Source organism: Salmo salar, chromosome 04 (genome assembly GCF_965601325.2).
Source record: "Salmo salar chromosome 04, fSalSal1, whole genome shotgun sequence".
NCBI lineage: Eukaryota > Metazoa > Chordata > Actinopteri > Salmoniformes > Salmonidae > Salmo > Salmo salar.
In genome coordinates, this window is record NC_138294.1 from 54,480,241 (window position 1) to 54,492,799 (window position 12,559).

General features: G+C 39.6%; 2 protein-coding genes across 3 annotated transcripts in view; one reads left to right on the plus strand and one right to left on the minus strand.

The window, feature by feature from the left end:
• The window catches only part of LOC106603307 (relaxin receptor 1), a 43,708-nt gene extending 34,271 nt beyond the window's left edge, over positions 1 to 9,437 (plus strand). Inside the window, exons 6-18 of one of the 2 annotated variants that reach the window (XM_014196821.3) lie at positions 1,009 to 1,080; positions 3,008 to 3,079; positions 3,766 to 3,837; positions 3,939 to 4,013; positions 4,852 to 4,923; positions 5,840 to 5,911; positions 6,041 to 6,112; positions 6,403 to 6,474; positions 6,560 to 6,631; positions 7,297 to 7,526; positions 7,698 to 8,108; positions 8,315 to 8,527; positions 8,634 to 9,437. In XM_014196821.3, the coding sequence (XP_014052296.2) occupies positions 1,009 to 1,080; positions 3,008 to 3,079; positions 3,766 to 3,837; positions 3,939 to 4,013; positions 4,852 to 4,923; positions 5,840 to 5,911; positions 6,041 to 6,112; positions 6,403 to 6,474; positions 6,560 to 6,631; positions 7,297 to 7,526; positions 7,698 to 8,108; positions 8,315 to 8,527; positions 8,634 to 8,830 (1,702 nt within the window). In that variant the 3' untranslated portion in view covers positions 8,831 to 9,437. Of the gene's footprint in view, positions 1 to 1,008; positions 1,081 to 2,378; positions 2,813 to 3,007; positions 3,080 to 3,765; positions 3,838 to 3,938; positions 4,014 to 4,851; positions 4,924 to 5,839; positions 5,912 to 6,040; positions 6,113 to 6,402; positions 6,475 to 6,559; positions 6,632 to 7,296; positions 7,527 to 7,697; positions 8,109 to 8,314; positions 8,528 to 8,633 lie in introns of those variants that run through there. The other variant, XM_014196822.3, reaches the window with a different exon arrangement.
• A 214-nt stretch (positions 9,438 to 9,651) lies between these two features.
• The window catches only part of LOC106603308 (stAR-related lipid transfer protein 8), a 38,617-nt gene continuing 35,709 nt past the window's right edge, over positions 9,652 to 12,559 (minus strand). Inside the window, exons 13-14 of the mRNA XM_082974566.1 lie at positions 12,246 to 12,422; positions 9,652 to 11,997 (exon numbers count right to left, since the gene is read on the minus strand). Of these exons, the coding sequence (XP_082830692.1) occupies positions 11,880 to 11,997; positions 12,246 to 12,422 (295 nt within the window). The 3' untranslated portion in view covers positions 9,652 to 11,879. The remainder of the gene's footprint in view (positions 11,998 to 12,245; positions 12,423 to 12,559) is intronic.

Below are 12,559 nucleotides of genomic sequence, written 5' to 3' on the forward strand. Positions count from 1 at the left end.
TGCAGAACTTCCCTGCCGCCCTATTGAAGTCTATGAGACCTCCGCCCTTGCCGTGGCCTGTCTGTAAGCACCTTAAAAGTGTTGTCGTGTACTGTTTTTGCTACCTTTTTTTGTCGTCCTCCTGCTTAAAGGCGCTGCATGGCCGGAGGCTTCGCAATTGCGTCACACCATCCATATGGCGCCTCTGACCACATTTTCGGATCAAGCATGAATGGGTTCTTTTTCTGGGGTACCGACTGAATGCAGTGGTAAATGTTCTCCTCACAATTTACCTGTTAAATTGACAAGAAGGGTGTTGATATAGCTGTGTTTAGGCATGGCTTCCTTGTTTTGAGTATGTTAAGTGTTTCCATTCTGCTGGAGTTGATCTAGTATTTTATATTTAACCTACCTTATGCATCCAGTTGTTTTTCCATTTTTTACTCACCCACCAAAAATCTAAATATGCTGTTTTACATTTTGTGTTATTTGAACTGGTCTATTTCTTAAACAGGAACAAATATTATGGGTGATGTTTAGTTAACTCAGATTCTATTTTTCTTGGGGAAAAGATGACTATTCAGGACCTTTAAATGTATGCATTTCAAGTTGTATGTCTAATGTGAATGCAGGCAAATGAAATCGTGTGAAGCGTCCAGGTTTAGTAGACATAAATCAGATTAAAAATCAGCAATAAAATTACAGTTTGAAAAAACGTATTCATTCAGTACATTTTTCTATTCATCCATACTTATGAAAAGGCAGGATACAGCCGTACTTTTACATTTAAGTTGTTCATTAAAAAAGTTGTGTTTGTCTTATACTAACATAATAATAATCCTCAATATATTTATCCTCACTCTGACAATCATCATGTAGTTTTGTTTCATAGACTACAAATCAAATTAAATTATTTGTCACATTTGCCGAATACAACAGGTGTAAGATTATTGATGAGATCTTATTTTCTTTCTCATTAAACCAGGCCTTTGTCATTAAAACCTTTAACAATATATTTATATTCCACAGACACCTGGAAGACAACAGGATCAAAAGAATCTCCAAGCAGGCATTCTCAGGACTCTACTCACTAAGAAGACTGTATGTCCTAATTCATTATGGGCCACCATCTGACCTGTGGTACCACGTGTTTATCCCTACATCACCACAAATTGTTGTCCTGGATACATCATACTTCATGCAATTTTTTATTGAATATTATGTAGAATGTAGTACTGTAGTATGTGTGTTTAGCTCCTTGAAATCAAAAACCAATCAGTGAATACACTGACCCTTTTACTGGCGCTTCCTTGAGAAATTTTAATACATTCAGATTCAGATACTGTAGTTGTCCTCCGTTATACAAACCTGAGACGTGTGAAGTGCCCAGGTCTAGTGGACATAAATCCGTCTGGTCTGTGATTAAGGGAACACATGAAACCCCTTCATCCACTTCCTTCAGGATTCACACAGAGGACAGTCATTATGAATCAGGGCATCCTGGAGATTATACACTGAGTGTACAACACATTAGGAAAACAGTCCTAATATTGAGTTCCGCCCCCTATTGCCCTCAGAACAGCCTCAATTAGTCGGGGTATGGACTACGAGGTGTTGAATGCGTTCCACAGGGATGCTTTCCCATGTTGACTCCAATGCTTCCCACAGTTGTGTCGAGTTGGCTGGATGTCCTTTGGGTGGTGCATCATTCTTGATACACACGGGAAACTGTTGAGTGTGAGAAACCCAGCAGCGGGCCTCCCGAGTCGTCCCAGTTAGGGGATGGTTTGGCCAGAGGGGCATTACTTGGCTCATCGCGCTCTAGCGACTCCTTATGGTCGGCAGGCCTTGCAGGCGGCCTCGGTTACCAGTTGAACGGTGTTTCCTCTGATGCGGCTGGCTTCCTGGTTAAGCTGGCGGGTATTAAGGAGCGAGTTAGGCGGGTCATGTTTCGGAGGATACATGACTCCATTTTCGCCTCTAGCGAATCCATTGGGGAGTTGCAGCGATGAGACAAGATCGAAATTGGGGAGAAAAAGGGAGGTAAAAATAAAATTAAAAAAATACAACCAGCATGCTCAAACCGGTGCACCTGGTACCTACTACAACGTTGGTTTTAGAAGTGGGGGGGGACATAATATATATAGCACCACATAATATATAACCAGCACCACATAATATATATATCTATATATATATTTTTTTATCTGATATTTTTTATCCAGTCGGATAAACACTCCAAATAGCCTACCTAACTGCTCGGAGGTGTCCGCATGGTCCTAAAGCACACCATTTCCTAGTTTTGTATCACATTCCAATTATCAAACTGGGGGGGGGGACAAAAAGGCCATTTCAGAATGTGGGGGGGGACACTACCATACCCCGTTCGAAGGTACTTAAATATTTTGTCTTGCCCTTTCACCCTCTGAATGGCACACATACACAATCCATGTCTCAATTATATCAAGGCTTAAAAATCCTTCTTCAACCTGTCTCCTCCCCTTCATCTACACTGATTAAAGTTGAGTTAACAGGTGACATCAATAAGGGATCATAGCTTTCACCTGGATTCACCAGGTCAGTCTATGTCATAGAAAGAGCAGGTGTTCCTAATGTTTGTACACTCAGTGTATTCCATTTTTTCTGACAGCTAGCCTTGGATAGTTGACAGGAAATCAACTCCTACTTTTCACATCCAGCTTGATGTTAGTGTATCTCCTCTGCATTCCTGATTATTGGTGTAGGTTGTAGGGCTGGGGAAACAAACAACGACATGGAAAATGTGTCAGTGCTCTGTCCCTATACACTCAGATAGAATTTGTATGAGGAACAGGTGGATGTTACCCTACCTTACCTCATTCCACATTTGCAAGCAGTTGAATATCGGCACTTTGACAATATTGTTAAATTATTTACTCTATGTTGTCCCATATCAAATATTAATATATGGCTTTTTATCTTTACATTTACCTCCTTATCTCTTTTGATGTGTTTTCCCCTCCCTTTAAAACTGGCCTGCTGTGATAAGATTTCTCAGTCAGAATCGGATTACGTTGTTGAAGACCGGCATTTTTGAAGACCTTTGGAACCTGGAGTGGCTGTAAGTCAGCTGGGGGGGAGGAAGTTTTCAGTGACCTTAAGATACCTTCATTAGGAAATCCTTCAGTGCCTCAGTGGGATTCATGAGATTGTAGACAGTATTTATTTAATTGATACAAAAACACGTGTATATCTTGTTGGAAAATGTGCTACACTGGGCGGTTGTTTTCAGTGACCTTAAAGGGATAGTTCGAGGGATAGTTCTTTTTTCTACTTATCCAGAATCAGGAAACTGATGGATACCATTTTTATGTCTCTGTGTGTAGTTTGAAGGAAGTTGGAGGTAGTTTCTGGTGCAATTGCTAACGAGGAATAGCGTAATGACTGGAAGTCTATGGGATCAGATGAATTGCTAAAATCTTGAACTATCCCTTTAAAGCCACCTTCATTATGAAATGCCTCAATCTTGTTTGTGCTACTCTATTTTCCCAAGAAAGCAATGAGCATAAAGTATGATACAGTGTGACATTTATGGTGTAGCTAACAATCCTCAGGTATGATACATGATGGTATATCATGGCCCATGAACTAATGCTCATTAACGTTGTTCTCTTTGACCACAGTAATTACAGCTCATGTATAGCTGCAGAAGCTTTCTATCGATTTTTTTCTAAAGTAATGTGCCAATTATAGGGTTTAGTGTGACAAATAAATTGATATATTTTCCTCTGGTCTGTATGGGTGTAGGATTCTTGATGAAAATAGAATAGCATCTCTGAGACAGAAATCGTTTGAGGGGCTGAAATCGTTATTTTTCCTGTAAGTATCATGCCACTGTGCTTATTACTTTAATTAAGATCTCATGAGATACACATCATTTAACCAACACGCTCTTTAAATGTAATTTAATTTGGCTGCAGGTCTTTGCTGAACAATTCCCTAGAATCTATCCCCAAGAAATCTGTCTGCCAGGAAATGCCTAGATTAAACTGGCTGTAAGTAACAACAGAATAACATCTAACCCATTATGATGGATAATATATTTGATTGTATTTGACAACTCTAAATCCTGTTTTCTCATAATCAGGTGTATTATTTATGACTCTGTTTGCCATAATCACTCTGCAACAGTATCTGTTTTCACAAACTCATTATTACCCATACGGAAAAACCACATGACTTCTCAATGAAAATCTCGATTTCACATGTGAAATCATGTGAAACCATGTGGTTTTGGAACACTTCACATGATGATATTTTACATGAAGTTTCACATATGGATTTTCATCTGAAATACATTCTGTTTTCACATGTGATGTTCACATGTGATAACAAAAGACAAATGAGGTCAGTTCTTCACATCTGAAACCATATGTTACCACCTTTTCACATGAGGAGAATAACATGCTTTCACCTCATATGTGAACTGCAGGTTCACATGTGGAGTTTGCAGCTTCACATGTGAAAAACATATGAACACATGAACATTTTTTACGTGAAAATCTCTCACGTGAAAATTTCATTTGCACTTTCACATGTAAAAAATGTTCTAATGTTGTCACGTGTAGTTTCATGTTATCATATGTTGAAATTTTGCATCCCCATGTTACATTTATTTCACGAGATCAGGTTTTCACATGTGCTTAAATGTTTTCACATGTAGTTTTATGTTGTCACATGTTGCTTTTACTTGTGACCACACTTTATTACATTAACTTCACATGAGATCAGAAGTGAAATTCATGTAGTTTTTCATGTAGTTTACCAACTACCGGATACCGATGCAGATATCATTCATTAATGCCAGAATGATCTGACACATCTTTTTCACAGAGAACTGGAGGGGAACAAGATATCATCTTTGTGGGTTTCCAGCTTTCAAAACTGCACCACTCTGACAGTATTGTGAGTTTTGTTGAATTTAAATTATATCGTTTCCTCAATTTCTTTACAATATTTGTTCATCTTTGTACCAAATCCAATTGGATAGAATGCCTTACTGTCAATAATTGCATTTGAAACAATTCCATCTGCACTAGAGAGATGAACGCAATGAAAGAAGACACATGCTCGGTTTTCATAGGATTTATATTTCAAATTAAATTCTGCCATACTCTAAGGAGACATTTTCTGGTGTAAAACCAAGACTGGTAAATGGTGCTTATGTTAAAGCTATATACTTCAGTCTGGAGCATCTGCACTACTGCAGCTGGTAATGAAATTCAGTCTGAGGGAGAGAAAACATTGGAGCCTACACAAATTAAGTTGGCAGTTTCTATCACTGGCGATTGCTTCTAAGGCCATGTGTGATGGTGAGAATAATGAGTAGTCAGGAAAGCAAAATTCCAATCTGATATACATGGGGTGCATTAGCTCTCTCAATTGAAGGTGATAGGGGAGGCCATGGGTGGTTGAGAGCCTGGAAATCCTCTGGCTCTTTGACTCATCCAACCCTGAGTGTTAAATATGTATCCTGTGATGTCAGCTTAAGTGTATTGAATTATTGAGGCAGGGCTGGACTTCATCTGGTGAGGAATGAGTAAAATCAATAATTCAAATTTGAACAAACAGGTAACACAAATCGAGTTTGATAGGTATTAGTGGGAGTAGAGCATTTGTTTTGCTTTTATACTGTATAAATAGTACATTCCTTTAAGAAATACTTACAGTAACGTTACTATCAAATTACAATTCCAAGTCAAATCTAACAAGCAGTGTATCCAAATGACTGTGGGCCTACTACTATTCAAGTAATGTCATTGGTCTTGTAGGGACTGTTCTTGAATAATAATGATCACTTATAGAAACATTTATTTTGCAGGGCTCTTCGAAAAAACAGAATACAAACTATTGAGGAGGGAATATTTTCTGGCATGCCTAACCTGATAGACTTGTGAGTTAACTCTACTTCACACAACATTACATGGGTCAAATAATGTAGTAATATGTCCAAATGCAGTAATGTATTTCATTGTTGAAAATATTTTTAAACTTCATTTAAATTTAAACTTTGTCATTCCAGGGACGTATCTTTAAACAAAATTGAGGAGTTCTCACCAACTATATTTACAAATCTTCAAAACCTAAAACAGTTGTAAGTATATCCAATGACTATTTGCATCCTAGCCCTGATATATTTATTGTTTTGAAAGATGTTCTCGTTATGGATTTACTGAAAGCGTTTGATCCGCTTTGTACGATCAAGTAGGCCAAATGATAACTTTATATTGTTGAGTTTCAGTTGATTAACTTTACTTTTCGTCGATCTGGCATTGAGGACATGTTGACCTCAGAGTGGAGGGGAAATAAATCAAAGTGATATAACCTGCCCTGTATTGATGTCCCGTCCCCCCCCCCCCCCCCGTCCCCCCCCTCTTCTCTCAGGAACATCTCAAATAACCCTCTGACTCATATCTATGATGATCAGTTTGACATGTTTGTCAATTTGCAATCTCTGTAAGTAACGTATTTCATACTTATGTAACATGGTTTACTAGTTTTAGGGAATTTGAGAAATAGTGACTTTTCTGTTTCCCCTCAGGAGTATAGAGGAGATCGACATACCAAACATCAGTATTCAGATGTTTCGCTCTCTTAGGAACTTGGCCCATATGTGAGTACCGGTATATCTTATGTCTTCATTTATTATTCTTATGACATCAACATTTAATTTCATGTGTCCATACTGTATAAACAGCAAGGCACTAAGCCTGTAGAAGCTGCTAATGGAATTTCATAATTTTTAAGTAGCTTACTGTAAAGGGTAAAAACGGGCTAAATATAGTATGAGTAAATGTCTAAACATTTGTTGCCAATTACCTACCAACAACTAATGAATTCATGGCTTCGTATGCATGCATAATACAGGACTATTTAAAAGTGTCTGATAAGCTACTTACTTATTAGCAGCTTATACAAGCTTAATTAGGCCACTATACAGCAAATTGATGCCTAAAATGAACAGCTATCTTTCTTGGCGTGTAGTGAGGTCTTGTTACTGCAAATAATGTTTAATCAACAATGTTTAATCAGCACAGGTCAGGTCCACACTGCATACAAAGTACCAAAGCCTGGTTAGAGGCCTATTCAGCACTGTATTTAACTACATCCATTTGTCAGCTAATTATTCTCTGATAAAGCATACTGTATACCCTAAACCTACCTGTCAACCATATCAATATAAAAGTGAAACTGTCAACATGATCAATAAAACTTCAGAAGGAAGTTTGTTCAAAAGTGATTAATTGTGATATTGTCATCGTTTTCTTATTGACCCAGTTATTTTAAGAAATTTGAATACTGTGGCTACTCTCCTAATGTGCGAAGTTGCAAGCCAAACACTGACGGGATTTCAACATTTGAGAATCTTCTTGCGAACATCATCCTTCGCGTTTTTGTGTGGGTGGTGGCCTTCATCATCTGCTTTGGCAACGTCTTTGTGATATGCCTGCGGTCTTGCATTGCATCCGAAAACCAGCACCACACCATGGCCATCATATCACTGTGCTGTGAGTAGACTACCTCAACGCAATGAGGGCAGCAATTACTTCACATAACTTGTACTTAGCCAACTAATTATTTTTTGAGATACATTGAGCAGCAGACAGTGCATAAACAACTAATCTCATGAAAAGCTATGCATACGAACTAATTGCTCTGAAATCCATCACATCTGTTAGGTGCTGACTGCTTGATGGGAGTATACCTGTTCTTCATTGGTGCATTCGACATCAAATACTGTGGAGAGTACAACAGACACGCCCAGCTGTGGATGGAGAGCATGCAGTGCCAGTTGATTGGCTCTCTGGCCATGCTGTCCACTGAGGTGTCAGTCATGCTTCTGACCTACATGACTATGGAGAAGTACCTGTGCATTGTGTTCCCCTTCCACAACTACAGAGCCGGACGGAAACAGACACTCTGCTACCTCATCTTCATCTGGGTCCTGGGTTTCATAATCGCCGTCATTCCCCTTTGGGACAAGCAGACGTTTGGGAATTACTACGGCAGGAATGGAGTGTGTTTTCCACTTCACTCAGACGAGATGGAGAAACCAGGTGCCCGATGCTACTCCACTGGAATATTTCTGGGTAAGAGGAACATAGGAATCAGCCCTGATGGTGGGGATTCTGCAAGATAATGAGGACAATATAACAATGAGGATGCAATTCCACAGGCCTTGGATTTTGCAATAGCTTTACACTGATTATGGTTTTGCTGACATAATTCTGTTTTATTCAATGCTTATATCAGGACAGTATATTATAGTGTATGTATTTCACATTTTGTCTTTCAGGGTTGAATCTCTTTGCATTCGTCATGATCGTCTTCTCCTACACCAGCATGTTTTACTCTGTACAGAAAACTGCTAAGACAGCAAGACAGTCCGTCTACAACAAGGAGGTCTCTATAGCCAAGAGGTTTTTCTTCATCGTTTTCACAGATGCCATGTGTTGGACACCTATATTTCTCCTAAAGATCCTCTCTCTTTTACAAGTGGAAATAGCAGGTAAACCAGATACATGTGGTTGTATGATTACTACTATTAAATGGCTATAATTTTGTTTAATCTTTGTGGCCTCATCCCCTTCCTCCTCATCCTCCCTTTCCTCCAGGAACGATCGTTCTATGGGTGGTGATCTTCATCCTGCCCATCAATAGTGCCCTAAACCCCATCCTGTACACCATCACCACCAGCTCCTTCCAGGAGAGACTGAAACTCTGCCTAAAGGCCAAGTGCAGACAAACTGGGCTCAGGGAAACTTCCCAAAAAGTATCTGAAGTCTACGAGAACCCCAGCCCTCCTCCTTAACAAAAAGGAACCTCTCAGTCAGGGAGCTGGCCAACCCTCCTGGGTATGCAGGCTTTTATTCCAGTCCTTCTGGAACACACCTGATTCAGATCAAGATCTTGCAGATCATCTGATTAATAGGATCAGTGTGTTTGAGCAGGGCTTGAGCAAAGCCTGCATTCCGAGTAGCTCTCCAGGAGGAGGGTTGGCTATCCATGCTCTTATGTATTTGATATGGGGAGTGATGTAATCATTCTTTACCAGCAAGAGAACCGTGTGGCTCAGTTGGTAGAGCATGGTGTTTGCAACACCAGGGTTGTGGGTTCGATTCCCACGGGGAACCAGTACGGGAAATAAAAATTATGAAATGTATGCATTCACTACTGTAAGTCGCTCTGGATAAGAGCGTCTGCTAAATGACTAAAATGTAAAAATGAGAACAAATTCTCTGGGAACCAATTTATTGTGAAATATTTTGTGTGAATACATAATGTACAGTTACTGTAAACACAGATGTGCAGAATCAACATATTTTCCCTACCCAAATTACACTGAGTACACCAAACATTAGGAACACCTTCCTAATATTGATTTGCACCCCTCCCCCCCCCCCCCCCCCCTTTGCCCTCGGAACAGGTATCAGAGCAAGGCATCTACTACCGTACCCCATTCAAAGGTGCTTTAATCTTTCATTTGTCTTGCCCATTCACCCTCTGAAAGGCACACATACACATTCCACACCTCAATTGTCTCAAGGCTTAAAAATCCTTCTTAAACCAGTCTCCTCCCCTTCATCTACACTGATTGAAGTGGATTTAGCAAGTAACATCAATAAGGGATCATAGCTTTCACCTGGATTCATCTGGTCAGTCTGTCATGGAAAGAGCAACTGTTCTTAATGATTTGTATACTCATTGCACATGCATTGTAGAAATGTATAATAAAAAAAATCAACAAATATGGAATTGAAACAGTGTAAATTAGTGATATGTTTCAGGTTTTAGTGTGTGACATTTGGTAAATGTCACATTCTGATGCAGTGATACGGCTTGCTTCAAGCTCAACTGTGACAAGAAAATAAACAAGAAAACAAATTATGGGGGTGAAAAAGGGGCCGGGGGATTTAGGGAGAGAATACACTTTTCACAACATCTATTGCTTTTGTAATATGTTTACAGTCAGAGCCGTATAATACAAATAGTTAGTAAATGGAGAATAAAGAGTAATAGATGAGACGAATTAGATAATGACTTTGTGGGCTAAGATGTTAAATTATTTACTACTGCTTCAATGATAATTACAACAGCCTGTTATGTGTTACAAAAAAATGATTAAGTTAAAAATACACTGTAGTTCACAGAACTGTGTTTATGGTTATTGTTTCCACACAATTGTTTAAATTATTCAATGGGCGTAATTCCAGTTAGGAGCACTGGTTACTAGTGTATGTACTGTATGTAAAGCATATGGCATAAGACAACACTGAAAAAGGTTAAAAGCATTCAGTCATTGCATAACTCGGATTAAGATTAGATCAAACAAAACATCATCCCTGTACATAATGCCCAACAGAAAAATATGACCATGGACCATGGTTACATTCTGTAGAGACACTTATAGTCACTTACATACTGGTAGTCACATTCATACGACTCAAACAAGGACTCAATAATACAGACATAAATAAAACACTGATTACTGAGACACAATAGATAGGGAAGATATCGAGTCAGTTGTACAACTGAATGCCTTCAACTGAAATGTGTCTTCCACATTTAACCCAAACCCTTTGAATCAGAGCAGTGCAGGGGGGTGCCTTAATCAACATCCACATCACCCAGGGAACAGTGGGTTAACTGCCTTGCTCAGGGGCAGAACAACAGATGTTTACCTTGTCAGCTCAGGGATTCGATCCAGAAACCTTCCGGTTACTGGCCCAACGCGCTAACCACTAGGCTACCTGCCACACTTACAGTCAATCAGCAAGCTACACTAACGTTTCCAAAAGCTCGGGCTGTCTGTCCACCGTGGAGCATGCTACAATCCTTTCCCCTTCTCATTGTGATAGCAAATTACCCATGAATAAATATTTAACTGACATCAAAGTTTGATTTATTCTAACGTTTGACCTCCGCGCTTATATCTTATAGTTTGGGCCTTGGTGAACAGATATTTGCCCATTTAAAAAATGTCTCTGTTCCTATTTTTAAACTTCTGAAGATCTGGGGAAGAAGACTGATCCCTAGAGCTCTGCAGCTAAATTAAAGTGAGAGGAGTTTAACCAGTTAGACTTATAAAGATAGGAGTAAAAGGAAGAGACATAACAGGAAGTCCAGAGTAGAGCCCCCTCTTGAGATGTTTAACATACAGTGTGTGATGATAAACACTTGAGTAATACAAGCAGTTGATGAGAATGTACAGCCGAAGCAAGGCCTGGGAGGGGGGTCTACTAAGCTAACATATGGAATTGTTTTAAGATGGTCCTACCATGGATCATATTCAAATAGCAAGGTAAGGTGCCATTCTTATGTTTGAGACGCAGCGAATCACAGTAGTAAAATATATTAGCTCTGTGAATTTATCATGAAGAAATTGCATAGCATACAGAACAAACAGGAATGGCTGCTAAAGAGCTCTCCTGAATTATTCCATGGCATTTTAGCATTCTCGCCTTTAGTCTTGCTCCTTTCACAGCAGCATTAAAATGGGAACTGATATGTAAGTATCATAAGTAAAGCTATCAACACAATTGTCCTAATCTAACCTAGTCTTTCACAAGAATGGATTTTGCATATATAAACTATTTTATTTACTTCAGATTACTTTTGAATATGTTATCGTGAGTTAATGCATAGACTTGTTTAGAATATTGCTACCAATTCCACAGTGGCTCATAATGGGAAATCAGTACAATCTGAGTGTCCACATCCTGACAGTCCTATGTCGATGACACTGTGGAGAGTTTGTCAGGTAGATGTAACATAATGCTACAGATTGGCACTCTAAATGTGAGTAATTGTGAGCCGTAGGCAGCACGTGTCTGAGGTGGGCTGTATGGCCATCTCAGAGCTCAAAGCTTTGTCTCTGTTCCTCTCGCTGTGAGCACAGGGAAGGAGCCCCGTATCCTAGCAACTTCCACTGCACAGAGATGGCCAAACACTTTGCAGTACCACTCAGGTGATCGTCCCCTGAAAAATGACAACACAAGGTCAAATAAGACATTCTGATCCAATTACATACTTCAATAACAGTGGAGGTTCACCCACTCAGAAAGACATATCAATAGCATTCACATTATGACTGTTTTTAAATGGCAAGGTGCAAATTATTTGCATGAACTCGAGGTCAACATGTTGTGCGAAGGCATCAATTAGCCATTTAAATCATCACAAAAAGCATGGTGTCCAATAGAGATGAATGCATAGCTGGTTCCTACCGGAGGTCCGCTCTGCAGTAGTGCGTCAGCCTGGACCGGCCCATCCCAGAGGGCTCAATCAGGAACCGTGAGGTTAGCAGCACTGCCCGTAGCCCCGCTTCCAGGTGAACGTTGTCACGGTCCACAGAGGAGGACACTAGCAGACATAGGCCCCGAGGAAGGTCTCTACACCACCGCCTAATCAGGAGACAAATAGAGCAAGGGTCATTGCTCTCATCTTTGGTTTCAATCAACAGCCTGAAGATTTAACAATTCACCTTACTAAATCAACAACTTGTTGACTAACCCTGAGAAAAGGGCAGACATAAGAATGA